General features: G+C 38.7%; 2 protein-coding genes across 3 annotated transcripts; one reads left to right on the top strand and one right to left on the bottom strand.

The window, feature by feature from the left end:
- The first annotated feature begins 1,420 nt into the window (after positions 1–1,420).
- kiaa0319 (KIAA0319 ortholog) lies at positions 1,421–15,145 on the top strand. The gene is made up of 17 exons (XM_088084717.1): positions 1,421–1,651; positions 3,014–3,063; positions 3,582–4,026; positions 4,693–4,927; positions 5,506–5,653; positions 6,685–6,777; positions 7,044–7,199; positions 8,070–8,217; positions 8,292–8,440; positions 8,547–8,698; positions 9,681–9,819; positions 9,971–10,130; positions 10,957–11,093; positions 11,774–11,896; positions 12,727–12,817; positions 12,934–13,025; positions 13,640–15,145. Exons 2-17 carry the CDS (start codon positions 3,021–3,023, stop codon positions 13,795–13,797), a joined length of 2,469 nt encoding a protein of 822 aa, XP_087940843.1. The 5' UTR covers positions 1,421–1,651; positions 3,014–3,020; the 3' UTR covers positions 13,798–15,145.
- A 658-nt stretch (positions 15,146–15,803) lies between these two features.
- On the bottom strand, positions 15,804–27,342 carry aldh5a1 (aldehyde dehydrogenase 5 family, member A1 (succinate-semialdehyde dehydrogenase)). 2 transcript variants are annotated; one of them, XM_088084718.1, is made up of 11 exons: positions 27,211–27,342; positions 26,880–27,122; positions 25,002–25,085; positions 24,503–24,673; positions 24,185–24,301; positions 23,575–23,718; positions 22,727–22,870; positions 22,479–22,637; positions 20,264–20,427; positions 19,581–19,639; positions 15,804–19,365 (listed from the first exon to the last, which is right to left on the bottom strand). In XM_088084718.1, exons 2-11 carry the CDS (start codon positions 27,096–27,098, stop codon positions 19,154–19,156), a joined length of 1,473 nt encoding a protein of 490 aa, XP_087940844.1. In that variant the 5' UTR covers positions 27,099–27,122; positions 27,211–27,342; the 3' UTR covers positions 15,804–19,153. The 2 variants fall into 2 exon arrangements, with proteins under 2 accessions (XP_087940844.1, XP_042345600.1); XM_042489666.2 differs by having other exon boundaries at positions 26,880–27,300.
- Positions 27,343–27,535: the final 193 nt, after the last annotated feature.

Here is a 27,535-nt window from a genome sequence, read left to right as displayed (position 1 = left end):
GTCACGCCCCTGGTGGATGTTTATATTAGTGCAAAGACGGTCTATTAAGAAGATGTCTCACTCTGTAGTTTTAAAAGCAGTCACTCTGTCATTCTCCCCAAAACCTGCCTAATTTTAACCGTAGATACAATCTCTGAAACGGATTAAAGAAATTAAAACACAAATGTTGTATAATTTTCTAAAACAGTTCCCCAGTGTATCAGATAACTGAGATACATTCATATTTTCCCTTGGGTGTTTAGATATTATTATTATTATTATTATTATTATTATTATTATTATTATTGTTGTTATTATTATTATTATTATTATTATTATTATTATTATTATTGAAACTTTTTATTAATTCAATATAGAGATAACACATACAACAACTAAAACATGGTTGAAAACATGATAAAACGGAAAGTAAACAAACAAGGGAAAAAAATAGAAGCAAAAGAACAAAAGAAAAAAAAGAGGTCTCTAAATTTCTGGCATTGCCCGTATTAACGGGGATCATTGTTCCTTAAACCAGTCCATTTTCATCTGTAACTTAGCTGTCATTTTTTCCATTATAAATACATTTTTCACCACATTTCTCCAGTGGTTTACACTGGGGGCTGTGGTTTTAGCCAGAAGGCCGTTATCATCTTTTTTGCTGCAGAACATAATCCTCAGTAAATATATCATTTTTCTGTCAGTCATAATAACTGGCATAACGTAAGATAGTATAAGTTATTATTATCATTATTACCATTTCTCTGCTTTGTTTAATATTACATCTCCATTAAGAGCTTACAGTTAAAAGCACTTGCTTCGTAGTCGATCTTCAAATTGTTAAAATTCAAAATAGATAGATAGATAGATAGATAGAAGTTGTAATATTACAAGAATGAAGTCATAGTTTTACGAGAAAAAAAGTTGTAATTCTAGGAGAATAAACTTGTAATAATATGAGAATAAAGTCAGAAATTTACAAGAAAAAAAATGTAATTTATGAGAATTAAGTCAGAATTTTACTAGAAAAAAAGTTGTAATTTCATGAGAACAAAGTCATAATATTAAAAGAACAGATACAAGTGGTAATTCTGCAAGAAAGGGCATGTTATATTACAGAAATAAACTTATTGCCAGCGAACTATAAAACAGGTGAGAGAACAGGTCAGCAGGTAACCTGTTGACTTTTTGTGCCGTGGCACAACTTCGGGGACCGTGGTTGCACAGGAGGCTACCTGTGCTCTCACCAGTTAAATTAATTTTAAAAAATCTTTTTAAAAAATACAGCTATTTAAAGCTGTATGCCCCTCCTCTAAGCCAAAAAACCACAAGCCCCTCACAAGGCTAAAAAAAATATTTCACATGCACCCCCCTTTTGGCACCACCCCCTCCCACCTCAAAAATTACGAACGGTCCCTTAGGTCCTCTGAAGCAGGTGGGAGCCCTCTGCATGTGACAGTGATGTTTTCAGTGCAGCCAGGGATGTTATCAGGCCCTGCAGCTCTACTCACGAATTCTCATCGGGTTTTACTTTAATAAATACCAGCGCGTGACATATTAAACAGCACCCAGTGAGACTCCAGTATGTAATCATTAGGACTGATTGGGTCCACTGGGGGAGAACCAGTAAGGAGCCACGAGGAGAACCGGGAGAAAGCGGGCCAGCAACCAGGTGCGTTTTATTTCTTAGCACGGATGAGTTTTAACGTTAAAACCGACACACGAGGGCTGATTTAATTTGTTTTAACTGTCGCTTTTTGTCGTCAAAATGAAAACTATTGTTTCTATTTCAGTGCTTTCAGTTGACAGATGTTAGCTTAGATTTTCATCCTACTGCACGTTGCTAGCCTGCGATATTCAAACCAGACTCCGTTCACAAATTCCCTAATAATACGTATTTATTACAAGTTGAAATGCGGTAATCAAAAATCACGAACATAAAGATTTTAATCACAAGTGGCCGCTTTTTGGAGAACCATATGTTGGTACACGTTTCACCGTGTTGGCTGAAGGTGATTTAACGAAACGCCATGTGAAAATATAATAGAAACTGATCATATTTATCGAGGGGCGTTAATGGCAAACCGACTGAAAAAGTTGAAAGTTTTAGTCGAAGACGTGCTTTTTAGTACAATAAATGAATGCCGAATTTATAAGTGGTTTACAGAAATTCGGAATATATGTTTATTAATATGTTATTAGTTGTATATTTTTATCAGTAAGCAATAAAACTTTTAACTGATATAATTTTCAACGGAGTTCGGACTAATTGTCCTTTGAGGAGAACAATATGCGCATTTTTTGGGCTGACATACGCGGCTGTTATGCGTGTTTTCACGGAAATAAATGAATATCGTTACTGTAGCCGTACATATGAGATTTTTGCGGTGTCAGATGGATGAAGGTGCGTTTATTTTGAGCATCGTGTTGTCTGCGGGGCGGGCGGGGCTCCCGGTGGCGCTGTCCGGCAGCGCGGTGCTGAAACTGCTCAGGAGCGAAACACATCACTGTACCTGCTGCGCTATAAAACATGAAGTGTGCAAATACATTAAATAATAAATAAATAACAATTTATATTTATTTTATAAAAATATGTGTTAATTCAGGCTAATTCTTTATTAACTTTATAAACTTAAATTTTATACCCAATGTCCCAATTCAGAGATTTGTCCACAGTTTTTATCTTTTTAAGACCAAATTATTACCCAGAGGTTCCCGCAGTTTCTTATAGGTCAGCAGAAAAAAGATTTTGATCCTTTGATCATAATATCATAATATCCTTTTCTTTTCTTTTTTTTCCCCAAAATCACAACTTCCGAGATTGTAGATTTCCTCGTGTTGTCTGGGAGATTGGGAGATTTCCAAGCAAATATGAAAGTAGATTTGCTGACAACTGTTCACTTATTACTGTACTGATGTTTGTACATACCGCCCTCCAGAATAACAGATTTTTTAATTATGTTGTTATAATTTCTGTTGTGGCTCTCTCCCAGTAAGAGTCCTGTTTCCAGTAAAGCTGTGATGTTTGTTTCAGGCCGACCATGTGGGAGAAAACATTTCTGCTGCTGCTTCACAGTGTGCAAGGTAAATGTATCATCATACTGATTTGACATTTGAGTTGAGTTTTGAGATGTGCATTGATTATTTTTATGGACATCATTTTTTTTAGTCATAAAACAAACTTAAATGTATTAAAGGATGTAAAAAGACACATCTGCTTTCTTGTTTGTAAAGCCAGTTAATAATAAAAAATATATTATTATCATTATCATTATTATTATTATATATATATAGCACTTTTCAAGCTTCAGCACAAAGTACTTTCCAGATGAAAAGGTTCACACAATATAAATGAAAGTATCAAAAAACCTGTGTAACCCCCCTTGCGGGCTTTATGACCTATACTGCAGACAGACACCAGGGGGCGATGGAGATTGAAAAATGACACTTTGGGGGACACGATGTCCATCTTTATAAACAGTCTATGGTTGTAACACTTTTGATTTCTCCAATCAGGAACAAGGACCCTCAATAAATGTAAATAAAATCATAAAAAAGAAAAAAGAGTCAGTACTCAACCTGAGTTTTGTGTTGTGTTGCAGCTGTAGTGGCGTCTCAGTGCTGGCAGGGGGCGACCTTCTCTGAGGCCGTGGTGTCCCCGGCGGTGGAGAGCAGCGGCATCCTGCGGGTGCCCGGCGTGGCGTCTCTGCCGCAGTGCGTGGCGGCTTGCTGCGACCTGCCGGGTTACGACCTGGCCTGGCTGTTCGAGGGCCGCTGCTACATCCTGAGCTGCCAGCAGAGGGAGAACTGCCAGCCCCGAGAGAGACCCGGGGCCGACTCCTTGCTCGCCTTCCTGCGGAGAGCGTCGCCGCAGACGCTGGTGCTGCAGTCTCTGGTGAGAGGAGAGCCGTACGGCAGACGCTGGAGGCCCCCCTCGAGGTCCTCTGAGGCCCCCGGGGACCTGGAGGCCCTGAAAGACCTCGCTCTGTTTGACGGGCCTCAGCAGGACTTCTCCGACCCCGGCATGCTGGATGTGGAGTATCCAGAGTACGGCAAACACTCATTTTCATTATCAATTAATCGCTTTGTCATTAAAATGTCAAAAACTAGTGAAAACTGCCCTGTACAATTTTCCAGTCTTCAAATCCAAAGCTTTTCACTTTATTTATATAAAATTCTCAAATTTAAGAGGTAAAAAAACAGCAAATATTTTGCTCTTTTGCTTTAAACCTTTGAAACTTGAGCAAACTGGCTTGAAGTCTTTTTTTAAAAACATGGGAAGAAGGCACATGCCATGAGTTACAAAAAAATTACCCAAAATATAGAAAAAAGGTTAAAAAAAAAAAGCAAAAATTATATATACAATATATATATATGTATATGATATTTATTATTATCCATATTAAATAATTAATAATTTCCCCTATTTTATATTATTAACTTCTAATAATTTTCTTGTCACCTCTTCCTAATTTCTTGCACTTTGCAGAACATTTCTTGTCAAGTTGCCTTTTTAGCCATGTTTTGATTATATTTTGAAAAGAACATAAATCCATTTTCTCGGGCTTCAAAGGTTTAAGAATTTCTTATGAACGCGGTCCAAGCAAACTGGTGTCATTCCAGGTTTCAAAGGGTTAAAAAAAACACCTAAAACTATTATTTGAGGATTAGAATACCTGCCAGTTAATGTTCTGCTGATTGATTAATCGACAGCTCTAACCCAGAGGAGGAGAGGGAAGGGCCCGGCTCTGAGGCCGAGGTGACGACCGACCAGCCGACCGTGGAGGGAGGAGACATGTTCAACCAATCAGAGGCAGAGGACGGTCCAGAGAGGGGGCCGACTGAGAGCGGCGCGGCCCAGAATAGAGCCTCCTCTGGGGGGAACCTCAGTCAGGGAGACGAGGACGAAACCAAGAGACCGACTGAACCTGCTGCTGCAGAGGAAACTGTGAGTGATCACGTTAATCGGGTCAATGAGGCTAATTTCATCATTTCAAACTCAAACTGCAGTCACGAGGAGCTCACAGAGAAGGAATACAACAGCAGAGCGGAGCAACAAATACCGGTTTTTGTTTATTTGTTTTTATGTTTTCGACTTGTCCATCCATCTGTCCGAATACTGTGAACATGATATTTCAAGAAAGAATCAAGGGAATTTCTCCAAATTTGGCACAAACGTCCACTTGGACTCAAGAATGAACTGATTAGATTTTGGTGGTCATGGGTCAAAGGTCAAGGTCACTGGGACTTCAATTGTGTCAGTCTTGTTAACACGATATCTCATGAACAGCGTGAGGGAATTTATTCAAATTTGGTCCAAACGTTCGAATAGACTCAAGAGTGGAGTTTGGTGGTTGAAGGTCAAAGGTCATAGTGACCTTGCATTTGTCTCATGAGTAACCACGGGGTTAGCGTAGCTTTGCATGAAGACTGGAAGCAGAAGGAAACAGTTGCTGACATGAAGAGAGAGAAAGAACTGCAGAGATGTCTCACTCTGATGAAAAACTGTTGTGTTTTTTTTTACAGACCAAAACTCAAAGCAGCGCTGATTCAACGTTACCGACACTCCTGCAGAAACCAACAACCGACGCCGCCCAACACGACCACGCAGGGACTGCACTTCCCACCCCGGGCATGGCGCCCAATAAGCCCGTCAGCACATCCATTCAGCCGGGTAGACCTATGATGTCACGTTTAACCCTTTGAAACCTTCATCTGCCTTCAGATGCTGTATGACCTTTTAAAACTGAGCAAATTAGTTTGATTTCTTTTGAAAACATAAGGGAAAAACAGGGGAGGATCATTAAAAAATAATCCAAATGTTTGGGGAAAATGTCAAGAAATCTGTATTTATAACTACAATAGTTTTATATTCAAAATCAAATTGCAGAAAAAAAATGAAACAATATTTGAATATATTGAATTCTATACAATATCTATCTATCTATCTATCTATCTATCTATCTATCTATCTATCTATCTATATATATATACATGTAATTTTCAGCGTCATTTTTTTAAACTTTTTTTTTTGTTGCTTATATTTAAGCACATTTTTGGCTCATGCCTTGTTAATTAGCTTGTTGCCTCCCCCTCTGTTTTAAAAAATAGTCAAAATAGGACAGCACACTGATTAAAGCGTCTTTTATTATTGACACGCAGACATTTTGGGCCAGATGTCCTTCCTCAGCGTGTACAGTGGCAATAACACAAGGAAAATCTCCCAGGTGTGAGATTAGTACATACCAGTACATCCCAGCAGGGGGAGCCCAAAATGTTTTTACAAGAGGCCGAATCGCAGTAATATTCTGAAAGAATAAACAAAAAAGTACATAAATAAATACAACGAAGAGACTGTAGAAAATAGAGAAAATAGCAATAATAGTGATAATAATCATACAGTAATAGTAATAATAACCAAATGTAAAAATAAATTAATTAATTTAAAAAAATAAAAAACAGACAATAATGGCAGTGCTGTCCTATTTTGTTTACTTTGATAGAGCACCCACTTTAAAAGGTTTTCACTAGTTGTGAGTGAGAGCGTTAAATTTGATTTTTAAAAGAAATCAAACAATTTGCTCAGGTTTCGAACGGTTAAAAAGCACGTTAAAATCTGTATATTCATAATAATAATTATTAGTATTTAAACATAAATGATTTGGCTCTTACCAGCAGATGATTTCCTCCTTCATTCACCTGCAGATGGACCCCTGATAGCGTCCCTGGGAAACCCTGCGGAGAGGACGTTACCCACAGTTCAACCTGATGCTTCAGTTTCTCCTGAACCCACAACTGGTACTGAAACACACACACACACACACACACACACACACACACACACACACACACACACACACAAAAGCAGGGCTGGTTTATGTTTTGTGTCATCCGAATTATTTGAAATCCGTACAAATATGTGCTGCAGGTGTGCTAAATATAAGAATTAAATAAGACAGAGGTGCTCAGCTGAATTATTGATGCACTTTAATGTAGAGGGCCTCAATAATCAGTCTTGAGAGTTTTTAGAGTTTATTTTTGTGTGTTTTTTTGATGCTCCACAGACACACTGAAGGTTTTACAGTCAGCAGACGGAGCTCCCCCGAACACCACCCGACCCCTGGACAGAGCTCTGACCTCTGACCCCCCCACCACCTCGCCTCCCAGCACCGACCCTCCGACCACGACCTCGCCCTCTGCTACAACCGCTGCAGAGTCGGGTAAATTTACGTTGAAAAGTGTGCTTTAAAATCTCGGATTAACATCGATTTTCTTGTGCTAATATGCCTTTTTAAACCTTTGAACTTTGAGAAAATTAGCTTAATTTCTTTTGAAAATATTAGAGAAAAGATAGAAAGCAACTTCACAAAATTGGTCATTTAAAAAATATTTTTTTAAAAAGGAAGAGAAAATGTCTAAAACAAATCTAGATTTATAATGATCGTATTTACATATTACTAATTATTTTAAAGAATTATTATAATTTTTAAGCAGTTTTTCAGGTTATTTACTTGTTTTATTATTTCTTTTTATTTCCCTTTTTATTTGTTTGTTTTGTTCTTGGCAAATTTACTGTCTTTATTTTTCTTTTTACTTTACTTTTCAGGTTTCAAAGAGTTAAAGGTCCACAGATTTGAATACCCGACCATCGCAATTAAAAACTTTAACTGATTTTAAAGCTTTCAATTCAAAGGCAAAACTATGACTAAAAAAAAGGATAAATCTGTGAACACTAATTTGCATCTTTAATATTGCAAAACACATCATATTTTAGGTTTTTAAAATCTGTTTTATCTGTTTGCTCTCAGTTTTTATTCTGAGTGTTTCACTGTTTTTATGTCTGTCTGCTTTATTGTTAGTTTTTATGTCTATTTTAATATGTTTTAACGTGTTGATTTTCTTAAAAGCATAACCAGGGACCAGGACTGCAAATTACTCACGACTAAAAGTCCTAAATTACACTTTAATGAGTTAAATAAACCGATAAATAAAAGGATTAACTGATGGATGTAAGTTAACAGCACAAAGTGAAAAACATTTAAATGAACAGAATTACTCACCGTCTCGTTCTCACGCCTCCCTTCATCCAGCATCAGAGGTCAGGGGGTCAAACCGCGGCCCGGTGGCGGTCGTGGGGCCCGACAGGAAGCTGCTTCTCCCGGTGAGCAGCCTGACGCTCGACGGCAGCGGAAGCACCGACGACCTCGGGATCGTCACATACCGCTGGGACGCCGTCAGGTAACGAGTCCGGCATGTTTCTAAGAATTAATAACTTCACATTACAAATTCACTAATTTTTACATATTTTGCAGCGGTCCCCCGGGGTTAAAGCTGGAGGGTGCGGACCGGGCCGTGGCCACGGCGTCGGGTCTCCGGGTCGGACGCTACACCTTCAGACTGACCGTCTCTGACCAGCAGGGGGCGACAGACAGCACTTCACTGATTGTCAGGGTCCAGGAGGGTGAGACACTTTATATTTTCGGACATTTATAGACTAAAAAATTAATCTATAATATAAATGATATTCATTCACGACCTTTAAAAAACTGTCGTCCTTCCTCCTGCAGCCCGAAGTCTTCCTCCCGTCGCCCACGCCAGCGGCAGCCACACTCTCTCTCTGCCCAACAGCTCTCTGGTCCTCCGAGGATCCGTGACGGACGGAGACCAGACCGAGGTCCACTACCTGTGGGTCAGAGACAGCCAGAGTCCCGCTGCCGGGGTCAGTACAGATAATCTGACTCTGGAGATCAGAGTTTTATAGAAAACATCAGTTTGAATCAGATTACAAGAGATTAGAGTGTGTTAGAGTTAGAGATTAAAGAATAAAGTTAGAATAAAGGAATATTTCACTCCCTTCACGATCAGCTGTATATCAGCTATTTTCCACCAGATTACATCAAATTTGGTAAGAAATGTTTGTTTTTCTCGAATGTCTCCACAGTGAACAAAAAATTCATAAAGAATTGAACTCAGAGGTGATTGTTTCAAACAATAAAACGATATAAAAACATCAGTTTACAGACTCTAAACATTTATCCAATGTTACGCTCGGTACTTAAAAAAAAAGCATGCATTTTCACTAAAACTGTAATATTTTAAACACTCTTTAAAAAGACCCAAACTTTACACTGAATTTAATGTTTAAATATATGAGCTATTATAAAATTATAATTAAGAATAATTGTAGACTGAATGGATAATAAGGGGTCTTTATTGTTTACTTTCTTACTTAAATCTTAAGTAAATCTTACTTAAATCTTAAATTTAAAATCATTTTCCTTTTTTTAACGTCCTGACCTCTTACAATATCTAATCCTTACTTTAACACATTGGTCTTAACTCAGAGGTCCGCATGAACACGTGATTATGCAAAATCTGTACACAGGTGTCGAGCTAAAATATTTAAGTGTATAGAAGTACAAGAAGTAATCTTTGCTTCGTTACTTTTTTCCTACCAAATATTATTACCAACTTTAACAGGAGGTTTCTTTTCTTAAAAAATGTTCTAGTATGAATAATTTTATATCATATAAATCGAATTTATTTGATTTTATCTCTTTCCTACTTAAATAATCTAAGTATAATGTACACAAATTTTAATTCCAATAGTTTATAATAATTTGAGTTTATATATAAGTTTATAATTTTGATAAAAATGATAATAACTGTATATTTTCATATGGATAACTGGCTGTCTGCAGGACGTGCTGTACGGCTCAGAGACTCAGGCCTCGCTTTACCTGGCCAACCTGGTGGAGGGAACCTACCTGTTCCAGCTGAGGGTGACGGACGCTCAGGGGCGCTCCAGCACCGCCGCCGCCACCGTGGAGGTCCAACCCGGTAATGTTTAAAAACGAACCTTCGCACGGCGAACGTGGATCTAAGTCTCTGTTGATGTTGTTGGTCCTTGTAAGAAGCTGAAGTGTGTCCCTGCTGTGTCCCTGCTGTGTCCCTGCTGTGTCCCTGCTGTGTCCCTGCTGTGTCCCCGTAGAGCCGGGCGGAGGGGAGGAGGTGGAGCTGGAGATGCTGGTGTCGGTGTCTCAGGTCAGCGTGGCTCAGAGGGACACGGTGGTCCGACAGCTCGCCGCTCTGCTCCACGTCCTCGACGGGGACATCCAGATCCGAGCGCTGCAGGGACACTCGCACCTCAGGTACCAACACAGACGGCTCACTGAGGCCGATTCTTCTGTGGAGACAAACTACAGTCCGTGATTTAGATGCTGAACGGACGTTACACTGCAAGACAGAAAGGTATTTTAAGTATTATAAGTACACTATGACATAAAAAACAGTTCAGCTGAAAGGAGTGAGACTGTTCTTTAAAAACATTTCTTCACCTTTCAAACACGGATGGACACCAGTTTTTTTGTGCCGCGTTCATTCGCCTTTCACAAACATTTCAGCTTTTCAAAAGTGAGCATGTTGGTTTGGTTTCTTCCAAAATCATGAGAAAAAAAACAATCTGCAACCTGGCATGAAATATCCTGCAAACTGCAAAAAAATCTGAAAAAGTTGACAAAAAAGACCTGAAAATAAGATTTAAAAAGGAGAGACAGAGAATTATTATAAGAATTACCAAATAAAAATAATAATGAAAAATATTAAGAAATATGTATTTATGATTATATATATAAAAAATGTAATTATAAAAATTATTATTATTTTTATTTTCATGTCATTTTCTGCTTTTGGTTCTTTTATAATATCAGGTAATTATTATGGAGCTTTTTATTAATTTCTTGCTTGATGCTCATGCCTTTTTTTCTATGTTTTTGAAGAAAAAAGAAAAAAATGTTCCTATTTGTTCAGGTTTCAAAGGGTTAACCAAAAAACTCACATAAATAGAGAAATTGGATTCAAGTACAGGAAATATATCCCATCACGAAAATACTTCAAAGATGTGAACGTCTGAATAGTTTCTGTGTGTGTGTGTGTGTGTGTGTGTGTGTGTGTGTGTGTGTGTGTGTGTGTGTGCAGCACGGTGTTGCGGTTCTCGGTGAGGGGCCCCTCGGGGCCGATCTCTGGCTCCCGGCTGGTGGGTCTGCTGAGGAACCAGCTGCTCAGAGAGAAGAGCGACTACCTGCTGTTCAGAGTGCTGAGAGTCGACACCGTCTGTGAGTTCAGATCAGATCCTCATCAGAGCCGACGCTGAAACCATCAGCCGATTAATCAATTACTCAGTCGACAGAAAATTAATCAGCAACCATTCTGATAAAAAATGCATCCTTTGAGTCATTTTTCAACCAAAAACATGTTATTCCACATTTTTCCTTGATCTGAGATGTAACTTTTTGGGGTTTGAAAATGTTGGTTTGACAAAAAACGATGTTTGACAAAGTCAGTTTTAGGTTCCAGGATTATTTAACAGGCTTCTCTCACTGTGCACGATTGGTTTTACAAACCAAGCAGGGAACGTTCCCACAACGTTGGCTAATGTTAACTACAAGTTACAATAATGTTTTAAAGAAAACTAACTAATCTAATGTTCAAAATGTGTTTTAAGGATGTTTATCTTCAAATAATGTTCCTTTAAGGTTAAAAGCTGACTAAGATGTAACGTTTTTACTGCAACATGAGGATGTTTTCGTGATGCTGAGAGGTGAACGATCATAAAATGTTTCACAAAACGTTCCTGAAATGTTACATGAGAACAAAGAAAGAACATTTTCAAAGCAATGTTCAGAAGATGTTATTCCAGGAAAATGTAATGTTTAAAATTATTAAAATAAGAAATTAACATAATAAATTATTAAACATAATCTTACTTTCATCTCTTTTTGTCGTTTTCTTTCAGTGTGCCTGCTTCACTGTTCGGGCCGCGGTCAGTGTGATCCGATCACCAAGGAGTGTGCATGCGACCCCTTCTGGACGGAGAACCTGATTCGGCGTTACCTCGGCGATGGAGAGAGCAATTGTGGTAAATACAAGTACTAATTATTAGCATCAGATTTAAGTATCATCGCTTAGGAAGTCAGTTAACCCTTTGGACCTGAGCAAACTGGTTTGATTTCTTTGATGAAAGAAAAAAAAATTCATGGAAAAGCGATGACTAACTTGGCAAGAAAATGACTTGAAAATTTAAAAATGGGGGATTGTTAGAAAATTATCAGAAAAGATAGCGAAAAAAAATCAGAAATCTACATTTTCACTTATTATAACTATATATTCAAAATTATTTTTAATTATTAAAAAACAAAATGAGCAACTTATGTTACAAAAAAGTTGGTTTTTTTGTGTGTTCTTTTTTCTAATAATTTTCTTGTAACTTTTTCTCGTTTCTTGCTCATCTTTGGGTCATTTTTTATTAAATTGCTCGTGAGCTGCATCTGGGACGCTGCAGAGACGCTCCAAAAATGCACCCGGTGGAATCATGAGCATTATCTAGAATGATCAGCTCCGGCAGCAGTGTTGACAGACCCGGTGGAATTTAGGCATAAGTGGGAGAAGTTTAGCTGGTTGCAATCTGCAATCTTCCCCACTAGATGCCACTAAACCTACTAAATCTTACAGACTGGACCTTTACATCAGCATGGAAAGAAAAAACCAAAGTACGAGTACCTCAAACTTGTACCTAAAGAACAGTAGTAAACAGACTGTTTTTCTTGTTTTACCTGAAATAAGGAAACTTCTTGTCTTCATACGAGCTCATATTTGCTCTTCTCACATGTTGCATTAGTTCTGTAGAGGCAGCAGGTTTAATGTAGCACAGCTGATGTGATTTTGGGCTCCTCCTGTCCTCCCTGTCAGAGTGGAGGGTGCTGTACGTCATCCTGACCAGCTTCATGCTCATGGTCTTCATCCTGTCTGTCAGCTGGACCTTCATCTGCTGCTGCAAGAGGTAAACAAATGTTTGCAGACGACACTCTGATGTTTCCAGATGTTTTTAAGCTCGGACTTTGTGTCCTGGTGACTGAACCTGAATCTGAGCAGCCTGTCTGTGTCGACTGTGTCCAGGAGGAGACAAACCAAAGTGAGGAAGAAAACCAAATACACCATCCTGGACAACATGGACGAGCAGGAGAGGGTGGAGCTCAGACCCAAATTCAGTGAGTCACGTCAGTTAGAGCGTCAGGCGCCGTGTTTCCAGAAATGTACCTCATGAACATTTTCAAGTATCGTGTTAGAAAAACTTAACTTTCAGCTGTGCAATAAAGTCTTTCCACTCAGGGTGTTTTTTTTTCCTTTGGTGAAAAAGAGTTGATGCAATAAATGAGAAATGTAAACGCCTTTGTCACAAATTGAAAGCACTTAGCTTAGTTGATTATTGGTAAAATTAACAATTAATCGACATCTTAAAAAAAGGCACAAAAATGTATGTTAATGTTATTTTGCTTTTTTCAGAGAATACCAAATGTGTTTTTTCCACAGTCAAACATAGCAATATATTACATATACTTATACATATACTAAATTTTAAATGACGGATTAATAGATGGTTGGTTTATCCCTATTTCACACCCACAAGCATTAAGAAAGATTCATGAAAAACAAACTATGCAGTGAAACAGGAGTTTTGCTCCAGAAGTGGAGGCAGGACCACAGAACAAACTCCCAAAATAAAATGACCAAACTCAAAAATCTAAATGAGTGCATGAAATAAAAGCAGCACAAATAAAAAATACATAAATAAATCTGAATAAAGCACCTTACCTCTCTGCAGGTATCAAACACCGCAGCACGGAGCACAACTCCAGCCTGATGATGTCAGAGTCGGAGCTGGACAGCGACCAGGACACCATTTTTAGCCGGGACCGACCCGTCCGCAGCAGGAACCGGATCAGCGCTCAGGCCGCCCGCAACGGAAACGCCTTCGGCTGACCGGATGGAGCGCGACTCCCTCGGTGACGCAGACGGGACTCGTCTGGGACGTTTTGCACTCTGACAGCCGCGAGTGGCAGCGAGAGATTTAACTTCTTAAAGTTTGAAGATGGACTTCATTACCCAGAAATCCTGTTTCTGTGAAGTTAAAATGAACCAGTGTCCCATTTCAGGGTCAAACTCCTTCAGCAGGACACGAGGACTTAAGGCCCCGAGGACAAACCTGGGACTCCTCTCACAGGACAAAAAGGGCTGAAGCATCCGTGTTTGGGAAAAAAAAACATGAAATATTTGGAACATTCTTAATCTTAAAACAACTAAGAACGATTATTTCCATTATCAATCAATCTTCCCATTATTTTCTCAATTAACCGTTCACATGACCTGCTGTGTAGTTTCCCGGAGCTCAAGGTGACGTCTTAAAATGTTTTTTTTTTCCAACATTTAAATATCGAAACTTGCATCACAATTATGTAGAAAAGCTGCAGTGAAATCAGACGTTTCAGGCTGCAACAATGACAGAAAACAGCCTGCAAAAAACCTGGAGGGCCGGAGCGGTCAAAAACAAACACAAGCTTTCAGTTCATGATCATGTATGACAAAGAAAATAATTAATTTCACATTTAAGAAGCAAGAAAGCAGCAAGTGTTTGACTTCATATTTATTTTTATTTACTTCAATTTTCTTTTCTTTTTCTTTTTTTTTTTTTAAATTTATGCTTTATTTAACATTTATTTGATTTTTTAAAAAAAGGCTGCCAGTTGATTAATCAACTAATTGTTGCAGCTCTACAGTGTTGGAATATTTCGTCTTGAATTGGAAACTTTAATTAAGAGTTTTAGACCCACTTTACATGTTTACAGATCTTTTTGAAAACAGGTATTTCCCCTAATATTTTGGCCTCTCGTCCACACAAACTGAGTTTTAGCGTCACTACAACTCAAATTTTTGAAAATGCTCTCTGAGGTGCAGATTTTTACAAACTGTGGCTACTTTGTGTAAAACAGAGCATTTTGGGAAACGATGACATCATCTCCTAAATTCCCACCAGCCCATCGTTGCTTTGTGTAATGAGCATGTACCAGAAACATCAGCGGACCAACGGTTCGCTTGGATTGTCTCCCGCTCACGCGAGTCACATTTCGGTTTCACAGCACCTTTGGGATGTGTACCAGAAGATGTTATTAAATGTGTATAAATAAAGAAATAATTAGCTGCTATTGTTTGATTTGTTCATGCCGCCAAAGGAAAAAAACCTCACTGCACGCGCTCAGACTCTTTTCTGGATCGCTGATGTAGCCTTTATTCCCGCCTCGCGGCCTGGCAAGCGTTTCACGCAGTGAAATGAATGTCATGTGGACAGAATTTATTTATTTTCTTAGACGGCAGGGAAAATATCAATTTTAAAAAATACCCCAAAACTTGTGGACAGGGACTTAAAGAAGAGTATTTGGGATATTGCTAAAAATTGGTATATGTGAAAATTAGTTTAAAAAAGAGAAACGTTGTAAGATTATAGGCTTAAAATGTTCAGAAAACTATTTGTATAATTATAATATACATATATTTAAAATTATGCTACAGAAAACCATGTATACACATATATTTCTTAAATATATATATATATATTTATCTTTTTTTAATTTTCTTTGTTTTTTTCCCTATTTTGAGGTAATTTTTGCTACTTTTTAAAAATATATATTTATATATTATTATTTTTACACATTTCTTGCTATTTTTTGGGGGCCATTTTTTGTTAAATTGCTCATCACTTTGTGCCCATGTTTTGTGTAACCATTTTGCTCAGGTTGTAAAGTAATCTTCTGTGATGTTTAGTAACAAACCGACTGATAAAGTGCACACAACATGCCATGTTTAACATTTTTAGCACCACAGCAAGTGAATATATGCGGACAAAATAATTTTAGACCACCTAAATGAATGGGAGAGAATTTCAGTATCATGTCTGGTTATGCGTCACATACAAAAATAGCCATCACAAAATGTAATATTATAATTTCCTTTTTAATTTTCCATTAATATCTATTGTCAGAAATACAAAATTTCTATATATCTAATTACACTAACTATGTATACAACACTATATTACAATTAAGACCCATTTCACTTTATATTAGGAACACAACAAAAAAAAGAACAGATATGACAAATTTCGCTCAAATTTAGATTTTGCAGGAGGAAATATGGCCCTGATGTTCATTTAACAGTTTGATTTGAGATATACGTTCACAAACGTTCAGCGTCCACTTAATAAAGTACAACAGTACAGTCTAACGCAGTCCAATTCAAGCTTGTAGTTTTCGTTTTTTGTCGACAGTGTCAGAGAAGAGTTAATCATATTAAATGTTTTAGTATCAAAATCATAGATACAGGTGGTGTTGTGTTATTCAGAGGTGTTTATACTAATTTAACCTTTAATAAACCTAAAATACTCAGCTGTTGTTCCACACTGTAAGAAATGAAGGTCGGTCACACGGCACTTAAGACACTGGCAACCATGATTTCGCCTGCAGGTACGAGGCTCGGAATAAAAAAAGCTTCCTGTGTTTTAACTTCTGTCAGAGATTTTAAACTAAATCTGCCCGACAACATCAATCTACACACTAACACGATTTTCAATAAAGAACTATACTGCAATAATTAATTACATCTTTTAATAACATTTATTCCTTTATATCCTTCGTACAGAAATGTGCTGACATTAAGTTATTTCAGGGATGCACCGATACTAATGTTTAAAATAACAATTTGGCCAATATTTGTGTTTTTGTTATTTATTTCCCCTTTTGTGCCAGTAAAACAAATTAAAAAAAAACCCAAAAAAAACTGTTTGGAAGTCATTCAGTCCGTCATTACACTACCTTCGACCATTCATTAGGAGCGCTGCTGTAATTTATAACATTCGGTTATTCAGTGCATCACACTCCGGGAGCACAGAGCGTACTCTGGGCACACACGGAGCAGCAGAATGACAGGAACAGTGAAAGTGAAACTGGTTTTAAAAATTTTACTGTTAGTCACCTCTCTGCAACAGCTGCTCCTCTCATATAAACAAAGGTTTTATCATCCTTACGAGGAATTTATACGTTACTTTCTATTCTTTTTTTTTATTATTTCCCCAGTATTAACTTGATCACTGTGTTGTTCGCATTTTATTTTATTGTTTTTATTGCTGCCTTCTTTTTATCTGTTGCTTCTCTGAAAAGCACTCTGTAACCTTGTTAAGTGCTACATAAATAAACTTTATTATTATTATTATTATTATTATTATTATTATTATTATTATTATTAGGATACAAAATGGACACACAAATAATAATTTTAAAAAAACATTTAAGGGGAAATTTAGGATAGTCAGTTTACAGTGTTGTTTTGTCTCAACTTTGTCCTGGAGTTATCACAGTTTGTCCCAAACATGTTTTCATCTGTCTCCAGGACAACAGGACGCAATTACGGCTTATTTTCTCCCTTCACGTATAAAAATATATTCATCCGTTTAGGTGCATGCATACATGTTCAAAATCAGCATCCTAAATATTAACATCAATGCCATGTAATCAACACTTACATGTATTTATGTACCTATGGACATGTTGCAGGTCTGCTCTCTAAAATTTTACTTCAACATGTTTAAAGACATCAGAAACTTGCTAATGTTTCATACAAGAGACGAAAACACAGTTACGTTTTGTATAAATGGCACATGCTTTAAATTAAGAAGAAAGATGCTCAAAATTATTTTTTAGACCCAGTTTGAACATGTTTAAATTTTTCAGAATATGTTGATCGTACAAAAATACCGATTTCACACAAACAGGCCTACGACAGGACATCAGGATGTTAAATACAAATAATGATTTTACAAAAATCTAGCAAAAAAATTGTGCATTTTAATTAATTTTTTTCACAGTATCTCTCTTTTCTGCAAAGTGTGCGGCTCTGCAGCTTCTTTACCGTTCAATCAAAAATCAATGTGCTGCTGGAGAAAGCTCACCCGTGTGACTTATGTGGTAAAAATACAATTATGCTGCATTCACGTCCTATCTAAGGCTCGTGATTACAAGTTTCCGAATTGTAACGTTTATGTCCAAGTTGCAATTATGATTTTTCTGAAAACTCAAATCTGGCTGTCACACATCAGCTACATCAAATACTGATGAGATAATGATTAATATTGTTGGGATGATTATTGTCTGAATGATTTTTGTCTGATTCAACATACGAACAGTTTATGAAAAGGCAACAGAGGAGAAATTAAGACCCTGTTTCAGTTTTCTGACCGGTCAGATCAGAGCGCCGCCCCTCCTGACGAACCTCAGATGACACAATAAAAAGGATTTTAGGATTTGAGAGATGAACCCAGGGATACTCAACTTGCTTTACTTTGGGGCCACTTTTGCAAGTAAAAGGAGGCCGGGGGCCAGTCGCTGCAGCTCCAAACATGTGTCCAGGATTTTAGGACATTTCTGGGTATTTCTAAGATTTTAGGAACTTTCTAAAATTTTAGGGGCATTTCTTGGATTTGAAGACATTTCAGGACATTTCTGGGATGTTTCTAGGATTTAAGAACTTTTCTTAAATTTTACAACATTTCAAGGATTTTAGGACATTTCTGGGATTTTGAATGAGAATATTTCTTGAATTTTAGGATGTTTCTATGGTTTTAGGAACTTTCTTGAATTTTAGGCTGTTTTTAGGATTTTAGGACATTTCTGGTATTATGGGATGTTTCTCTGATTTTAGGAAGTTTCTCAAATTTTAGGTAATTTCTCAGATTTCAGGACATTTCCAGGATTTTAGGACATTTTAAGGATTTCAAAACATTTCTTGGATTTTAGAACATTTCTAGGATTTTAGGATGTTTTTAAGATTTTAGGATGTTTTTAGGATTTTAGGATGTTTTTAGGATTTTAGGATGTTTTTAGGATTTCAGGACATCAGGGTGTTAGCCAGGACCTCTGTCTTTGGGTGTGGAGGATCCTCCACTGACACTTTTATTAATAAGCTCTATTTTGATGCAGCTTTATGCACTACACCTTTTACTAAAAGTACAAAAACAATTCCCAGTGTGAATAACTTTGTTTTTATTGGGAATTAGAAAATAGTTGGAGGGCCACCTGGTACCCTATCGGGGCCAGATTTGGCCTGCGGGCCCTAAGTTGAGTATCACTGACCTAAACCCTGGACACCGTAACTCTGCTTCAGTGGGTTATGTTTCGTTGTTATGCTTAAATCATGTCAATCCTGAGATCTACAGTTACGACCACCTTCAAAGATTACTGCATTTATTCAGTGTGTGGTACCACTGTGGCTGCGGCGTTGCTCCGTCCGGTTTTTAAGGTTTCAAGCCTCCGAAGCACATGTACTTCACCTCCAGGTACTCGTCAATGCCGTATTTGGAGCCTTCGCGGCCCAAACCGGACTGTTTGACCCCACCGAAAGTGGCCTCTGGGGTGGACAGGAGGCCCTCGTTGATTCCAACTATCCCAACCTCCAACTCCTCGGCCATCCGCCAGATCTGACTCACATCCTGCGAGTACACGTAACCTGAAAACAACATGAGAGCAGGTCAGGGTTTAAAATCAGCAGCAAGAGATCAAAACTCAAGACGGAAGCTAACGTTTGACTTGTTTTTAAAGGTTTACTTCCTTTTAGTTTTGATTTAGTTTGTCTAATTTCATAACTGACATTTCATGACCATGGGAACCTTGAGTTCAACATTTCCAGGACTTGACTGCAGGAGCTGAGCCGGATGCACTCACCTGCCAGCCCGACATTCGACGCATTAGCAATAGCCAGAGCTTCTTCCTCGGTGTTAAACCTGCGAATCACAAACAGAAGAGCGCTTTCGTCAAAACACGTCTTCAGAACCCGAAAACAACCAGCAGCTTTAACAGGTTTGCTTTTTGTTGCTTTTCATGTTTAAGACATGAGATTTACTTCCACCATTACTTTGTTGTTTGTCTGGTTTATTTTTTAAACCCCCCCCCCCGAAAAAAATACATACAAAATCTCCCTCTGAACAAATATGCCTGTACATTCTTAAGTGCAAACAGAATGAATAACATGAACAACTTCATTTCGAACCAAAAATTAAAACATTATAAACAACCGTCGAAAACGACAGTAAAGTTGGGGCTGGACGATATGGAAAAAAGTCTCTCGATATATATCACGATATACATCAAATCAGTATTTCTGTCGAGCTTAAAGGTTCCTTTGACTCCTCAGTGAGATATGAAGATATCATCAGGTTCATTTCGGTTTAAATATTAATTTTCTGTCAGACATTGAACATGACAAATATACTGTAGAACAGCATCACCAGCTGGAGGACCTATTCTACTAAAACTCACAGAGGTCCAGTTACGAACATTTGGAGCGGATGATGAAATTGCTCTGGTTTCAAAGAGTTAATTCATGTGTTACGGTTGAGCGTACGGACCTGATGACGGGCAGCAGCGGGCCGAAGGTTTCCTCTTTGGTGCAGAGCATGTCTGTGGTGACGCCGGCCAGCAGAGTCGGCTCCATGAAGGACCCGTCCAGACGCTTCCCGCCCTTCAGCACCTTCGCCCCTCGGGACACTGCATCTGATATCTGATGGACCACCTGTGATAAATAAGGTTTCAGGTGATCAACTCTGCTGCTACTGCGGCGCCAAATGTCATGCATTACTTTTTGTGAAGACCTGCACTGAGATTTATATTTAAGAGTTACAAAAATCTATTTGATAAGATTAGGGCAGTTCTGATGAGGTTCCCATTAAATATATATATATTTTAAAACTGGGATGTAATTGGATTTACATCAGATAGAAGCAAAGAAAACATAAAAAAATTAAACACAATATGCTCTAGAAATAACAATAAAAAGAAAAGGGGCCTAAAGGGGAGCGGAAGTAAGCAAATAGTAGATTTGTTCCCAAGTGTTTCTGTTTGAACGTTTCGGTATTTAATTTCTTAACTTTTCCTAATTTTGCTCTTAAAGATCAGTGACCATTAAGTTTCACCACTGGTGCACACCCATGAAAACACCCATTTTCACAACGTACTCACCGATTCATTTCTGCGTCGCGCCAAAATTCAACTCTCGTCCTTTTTCTCTTTCGTTGGGTTATTGAAGCGAGCAGGAGAGCAGCAGAGACAGTCGGCCGAAACGCGCTTAGATGTGCGGTAAAGCTGCCGTAAAATTGGCATTTTTCATGACATCTCGCCGGTTAAAGCGCTGAAATTACCACGTTCACTCGAGTGTTGCGTTCCCATCAAAGATCGGAGTCAGAGGCGATAAAAGCTCATTTGACGCTGGCGTGAATGCTGATCGTACGCATTCCCGTTGCATTGAAAAGCCAGATGTTAGCGGGTTTTTTGTTCAGTGGGAATAAGGTTTAAGATTATTTAATCCCATATGAATTATTTAGGGACATGCAGGAATCTGAGAAGATGATGAAACTGACTGACTAAATGCAAAACTTTTTATTTTTACTTGAAGGTTTTTTGTTTGTTCAGTTTCTATCTACAAGGTTTTTTTCTCTTTGGCAAAAGATTTGACCTATACTATAAAATAAATGTGTTAAAAACCTGCACTGGAATTTTGGTTTGGATTATTTGTTTTGTTGACCTTTGGGATTGTGGGATTTGTTGTCTGCAGCACAGCTCGAGAAACGTTGCTTGCCATTTTTTTTCAAGTGCCACAGGTTGTCAGACAGAAAATGGTGTTTTGATAATTATTTTGACTCCATGCCACCTTTTACGAAAGTTTCAATGTCTTTATCTGTCACAGATGAGGAAATACAAATGTATGTTTTACTCTAACTTTCCTGCTTCTGTTTCAAAATAAAAGTCCTCTGAAAACATCTCTGTCAACAGAATCCCATCAGTTGTTGGCAAAAGGCTTTTATTTTGAAACATTTGCAGGACCGTGTTGTTGACAGTGCAGCAGCTGCACGACTTCATGAATGAGTTTAGGATATGCTTTTAATTACTGAATATATCTCAGGTGCAACAGGTTCAGCAAAGCTAATTTCAATCCAAACATTTTCATGATTAATGACGGGTTTTTGGCTGCACAGCTCACGTGTTATTGATGACATCACACAGACTGTGAGTCTGACCCTCGGAAAATAACCCGACCTGATCCAAACACAGGGAAACTTTGAGAAATTTCAGCCCAGAGCTGATCGAGTTCAGCAGAAAATCACGTGAAGACCAACGTTAAATACCAGAGGAGAGACCTGGCTGGTCAATAATAAATCAAAAACGAGAATACAAAAAGTCCAGCTGTCACAGCTTTAGTTCCCTTAACTCTCCAAATGTCTCATCAATTACTATAATATCCAATCACAGCAAGAATTTCTTGTTTAATGTTTCAATATTTAATATTTAATTTGCTCCAACTCTTTCTAAATTTGGCTTTAAAGAGTAGCGACCAACATACGAGAGGGTTTTTTTAAAGTGTAAAAATAAACTTAAAGAAGGCGCTCTGCTGCACAAACTCTCTTTCTAAATTACCTCAAAGCTGTTTTTGATATATTTGTATTTTTCTCACTTACAGGTCGACATATTCTCGATATTTAGCTGCAAGTTTTAGTTCAAATTGAAAATGTTTCTCCATGTTTCTGATTTAATGACGACTGGCCGCTGTGACGTAAAGCTGGAGTTTACCTTCTCCGCCGCTCTGGCGTTGATGAGCGGCCCCTGGGTGGTTTCGGGCTCCGAGCCGTGACCCAGGCGGAGCTCGGCGTCCATCGCTCGGCCCAGCTTCTCCATGAAGCGATCGTGGATGCCGCTCTGCACCAGGAAGCGGTTCGAACACACACACGTCTGCGGGACGGAGAAGAAGAAGAAGATGGTGAGGATACAACATCCACTGTGAGCTCAGTGTTCAAGTGTTTTTAGTTGTCTCATCTCACCTGTCCAGAGTTCCTGAACTTCGAGGCCATGGCGCCGGCCACCGCCTTGTCGACGTCAGCGCTGTCAAACACGATGAAGGGGGCGTGGCCTCCCAGCTCCATGGACGCCTTCTTCACGGTGTCAGCAGCCATTTTCAGCAGCACCTGGAAGCAATTTTTTTACTGTTTTACTTTAGTCACCAACATATGAAAAGCAGCCAGTAACACCAGAATAACACCAGAATAAAACCAGAATAACACCAGAATAACACCAGAATAAAACCAGAATAACACCAGAATAACACCAGAATAAAACCAGAATAACACCAGAATAACACCAGAATAAAACCAGAATAACACCAGAATAACACCAGAATAAAACCAGAATAACACCAGAATAACACCAGAATAAAACCAGAATAAAACCAGAATAACACCAGAATAAAACCAGAATAAAACCAGAATAAAACCAGAATAACACCAGAATAACACCAGAATAAAACCAGAATAAAACCAGAATAACACCAGAATAAAACCAGAATAAAACCAGAATAAAACCAGAATAACACAAAATAACACCAGAACAAAACCAGAATAACACCAGAATAAAACCAGAATAACAGCATTTAAAAAACTGTTGTCACGCAGTAAAACTGTGCACATCGTTAATATTCATCAGAAGTGAACCTCTTTGACACAAACGTCTCTGCTGCTGCTGACGCAGCTGCAAACGTTAACGGTAAAACTTCGGATGCTTTCAGCTCAAAGCTCTGAGAGGTTTCGGTGCATATATCCACGAGTACGCACTAGTGATGAATATTTGCACATTTCTAAATTTTATGTGTATTAATGTGATTTTGTCACCTCACCTTGCCGGTGGCGGTGGATCCGGTGAAGGAGATTTTGGCGACCAGCGGGTCGGTGCAGAGAACCTCCCCGACCGACGGAGTCTTCTCTCTGGAGCAAGGCACCACGTTAAACACCCCCGCCGGGATCCCTGCCTGCTCCGCCAGCTGCACAACGACACGGTTATCGAAATAAAAAATAACACAAAGGGTTAACCAGAGTGTTACAAAAAAAATTAACAAAAAATAATTAAAAAGTTAGGAGAAAATTACGTGAAAATAAGCCAAAAAAGGGAAGTAACAAATAACTGACAAAAATCTAAATATAAAATTGTTTTAATTATTAATATAGATTTCAGAACATTTTCCTCTAATTATTTGGATAATTTTCTAATAATCCTCCCCTCCTTTTTAGATTTTTCTCGTCACCTTTTACTAATTTCTTGCAATTTGTGAGACGTTTTTGGTGCCACTGGTCATTTCCTTTTTTCCAGTTTAAAAATAAATAAATCAAAGCAGTTTACTCGGGTTTCAAAGGGTCAAATATCTCCTGAAAGGCGTCTGAAAGAAGCACAAAAAATCTGATGATGATCCAGGTTTCAGAGGGTTAAATAAGGTTGCCCTGTGTGCTGACCTCGGCCAGAGCGAGCGCTGACAGCGGCGTGTCCTCGGCCGGTTTCACCACCACCGTGCAGCCGGCCGCCAGAGCGGCGCCGACCTTCCTGGTGATCATGGCGCTGGGGAAGTTCCACTGCGGAGCAACACAACTCAACAACATTTAAAGCCGTTTGAAATTCTGAATACAGCTTTTAAAGATTAATTATCAATATTTTTATTTATAAGCAATAAATCAATTTTGTGTAATGTGAGAGGAGTTTTTAACATTTAAAATAAAATTCATGTTGTCAGAAAAACCATGCATCCATCAGCTGATCCGGAGGTTTTTGCTCACCGGCGTGATGATGGAGGCGACGCCGACGGGCTGTTTGAGGAGGAGGATCTTTCTGTCTTTGGCGGGAGACGGGACGATGTCGCCGTACACTCGCCGAGCCTCCTCCGAGAACCACTCCACGAAGGAGGCCGAGTACCCGATCTCCCCGAGAGACTCCTTCAAAGGCTTACCCTGCAAGACAAACACACACACACACACACACACACACACACAGAAATAATACAAGTCCTGTTTTTCTGCTCTGATGGCTGTGGGATCAAAAATGTCAGTTTGAATGGGTTTCAATGGAGCATTTTTGGACCTGAACAGTCTGAATGTAACTATTTAGTTTCCTCAGTGTATTTTAGACTTATTGTAGGAGCTGAGCTGCAAATTCACTGATTACACTCAGATACACAATCCTGCCAAAATTGTACCATGTGCATAAAGTGCGCTCACCAGTCCTTACAGGTTAAATATGAATTTGTGTGAAGTGTCCCTTTATCTTTATGACACTCACACTTTCGAAGGTGATCAGTTTGGCCAGGTCTTCTTTGTGCAGCGTCATCAGGTCGAACCATTTCCTCAGCAGGAGGCTCCTCTCCTGCAGGACGACCAATCACATCACATCAGGAGTCCGGTGAATAAATGTCCCTCTTAAATCATGTTTTCATTCAGAGTTAATGATTCGAAGAACGTGTCAAAAACAGGTTTCCATGAACATAATGATTATGTTTCCTGTGAGGTTTGCTCAGTCCGGTTCTTCCTAAATCAGGTTAATTTTTCACCGAGTGGAAAATATTAAAAAAGTTAGCAGCAAAACTCAACAGGTCCTTTAGGGACAAATTTGGCTGCAAACTAGACCTTTTCATTTAAAACTGATCGCTTGTTTTTGTGTTTTCCAAGTGAGATTTTTACCTTTGAAACCTGGATCGACATTAATTATCTACACCTGTATTTAAACCTTAAAATATGAGCAAATTGGTTGATTTATTTTGAAAATATGGAAAAAAGTTGGCAACTTAGTAAGCAATGTCCACCAAATTGCGAGAAATTTGCAGATTCTGAATTTATATTTATCATAATTATGCATTCAAAAATCATGTTAATGAATTATTTTTCTTAAGCAGGTAATTTTTAAGGTAATTTCCTTAGCTTTTTTTTTTTAACTTTCTTTTTATTTTTTCTAATTATGAGGTTATTTTTCAGCTTTTGTAAACGTTACTTTTGTTAGCTAATTTTCAGCGTAATTGGATTTTATTAGGGACTGTTTGTTATTTATGACAGAGAAGGGTATGGTGCAAAAAGAAGGGGTATGTCAAAAAAATGTAGTAACTGAGGAGAGACTTATGTTTTTATTTTTGACTAAGGGAAGGGGCATACAACTTAAATGGCTGTATTTTGCATATATTTATTACTACTACACTATTTTATTACTTCTTATTACTATATTTACTACATGTAATTAAAACAAACTTTTTTGTTGGATTTTCAAATGTTCACATTATGTGGGACAAACACTTCTATCAGGAAAAAAATACAAAACCAAATCTAAATTTAAAATAGTTATATTTTCTCAAAATAACCTTTTTTGTTTTCAACTTTTAACTTTCAAACATCAACTGGTCAGTTTTTAAATGTATCAACACATTTTTGGAAAAGAAAGGGTCGTGCATTTTCCCAGAATCACTCAGGGAGGCTCAAGGGAAAATATTTGTAGCTTTGGGAATGATAAAAATGAAAACATAATAAAAGAAAAAAAATCTCACACTCGAGCCACCCCCTCCTCTGATAAATAGAGAACAGTCCCTTATAACTATTTAAAGTCAGCCTGGTTTATAGAGTGTTCAGAAATAAAGATAAAACAATAATCGATCATAGTCCAGAACACTAATAAACTACTTTATTGACAGACCTGAGCTCACGGTGATCAAACTCCACACACAGAGTATAAGCTGCACAAATGCACCTGCCGTTCAGAGACGAGCACGCGCCTTCACGCCGAACCCCATTCAAGTATTTCGCAGTTTAATGTGGTCGCGTTAATGCTAACTTTATTATTCCGTGAACGCAACAGTCGCGTTTTCTGAATCGTTGAGATTGTCTCTTTCCTTCGACATATGTGGCTACCAAACACTCTGCTAGTTGTTCCTATTTTATGGCATCTTGTTCGTTCATGTGTCTTCCAATCAAAATAAGGGGCGGTAACTGGAGTAAAACTAGGTGTTTTTGTGCAAATACGTTGTTTTTTGGTGAATTTTGTGTCAGCCGAATTAAACTTTATTTTATAATGACTTCAGAAAATACCTTGACTATGAGTGTCTTTGTGTTTTTTTGGGCATGTGAGCAACTTTTATTTTAAATCGGCGGTTTTTTGAATGGAGTGTGGCGGACGTACCTTAGCACTGTGCTGTTTCCAGGAGTAAAACGCCTTGTACGCGGCGTCCACAGCCTGCTTGGCCTCCGCCGGGCCGCAGTCCGACACCCGGGCTATCTCCTGCCCGGTGGCCGGGTCCAGCACCGGGAACACCGAGGCTGCGGAGACCCAGCGCCCGTCCACGTAGCCCTGCGTCCTCAGCAGCGGAGCGGAGACGTCCAGGCTGTAGTGTCGCTGCATGGCGGCGGGCAGGCCGGGGAGGACCTGCCGGAGGAAGCACCGAGTCCTCAGGACACAGACTGTGGACATACCGGGGTTAATGTCTGCAGCGGGGTGTGTGTGACACTCTCACTGTGAGCGGGCTGAAGGATGAGTGTCTCCGCAGACCAGCGGCGGCAGCTCCGGCAGCTTTCTGTCGGTTTGAACCAGTCCGGAGGAGGACGCGCTGATCACGTGACAACACAACCGGAAAGCGCGAGAGCACTTCACGCTCCTCTTCTGACATCCTTATAATACATCCACGCTCTTCTGCTCTGCTGCCTTCAATGTCCAACACAAAGACTCAGCAGAAAGAAACCCATAATACCAAGAAAAAGGACACACTGGGTTAAATTTAGAAATCCTCTCGAGTGATATATATATATGTATAATTATTATTATTATTACTAACTCATAAG

This window comes from Plectropomus leopardus, chromosome 11, assembly GCF_026936395.1.
Source record: "Plectropomus leopardus strain MGB_pleo_1.0 chromosome 11, ASM2693639v1, whole genome shotgun sequence".
Classification (NCBI taxonomy): Eukaryota; Metazoa; Chordata; class Actinopteri; order Perciformes; family Serranidae; genus Plectropomus; species Plectropomus leopardus.
Note: the sequence above shows the minus strand (reverse complement) of the source record. Positions and strands in the feature narration are given on the sequence as shown.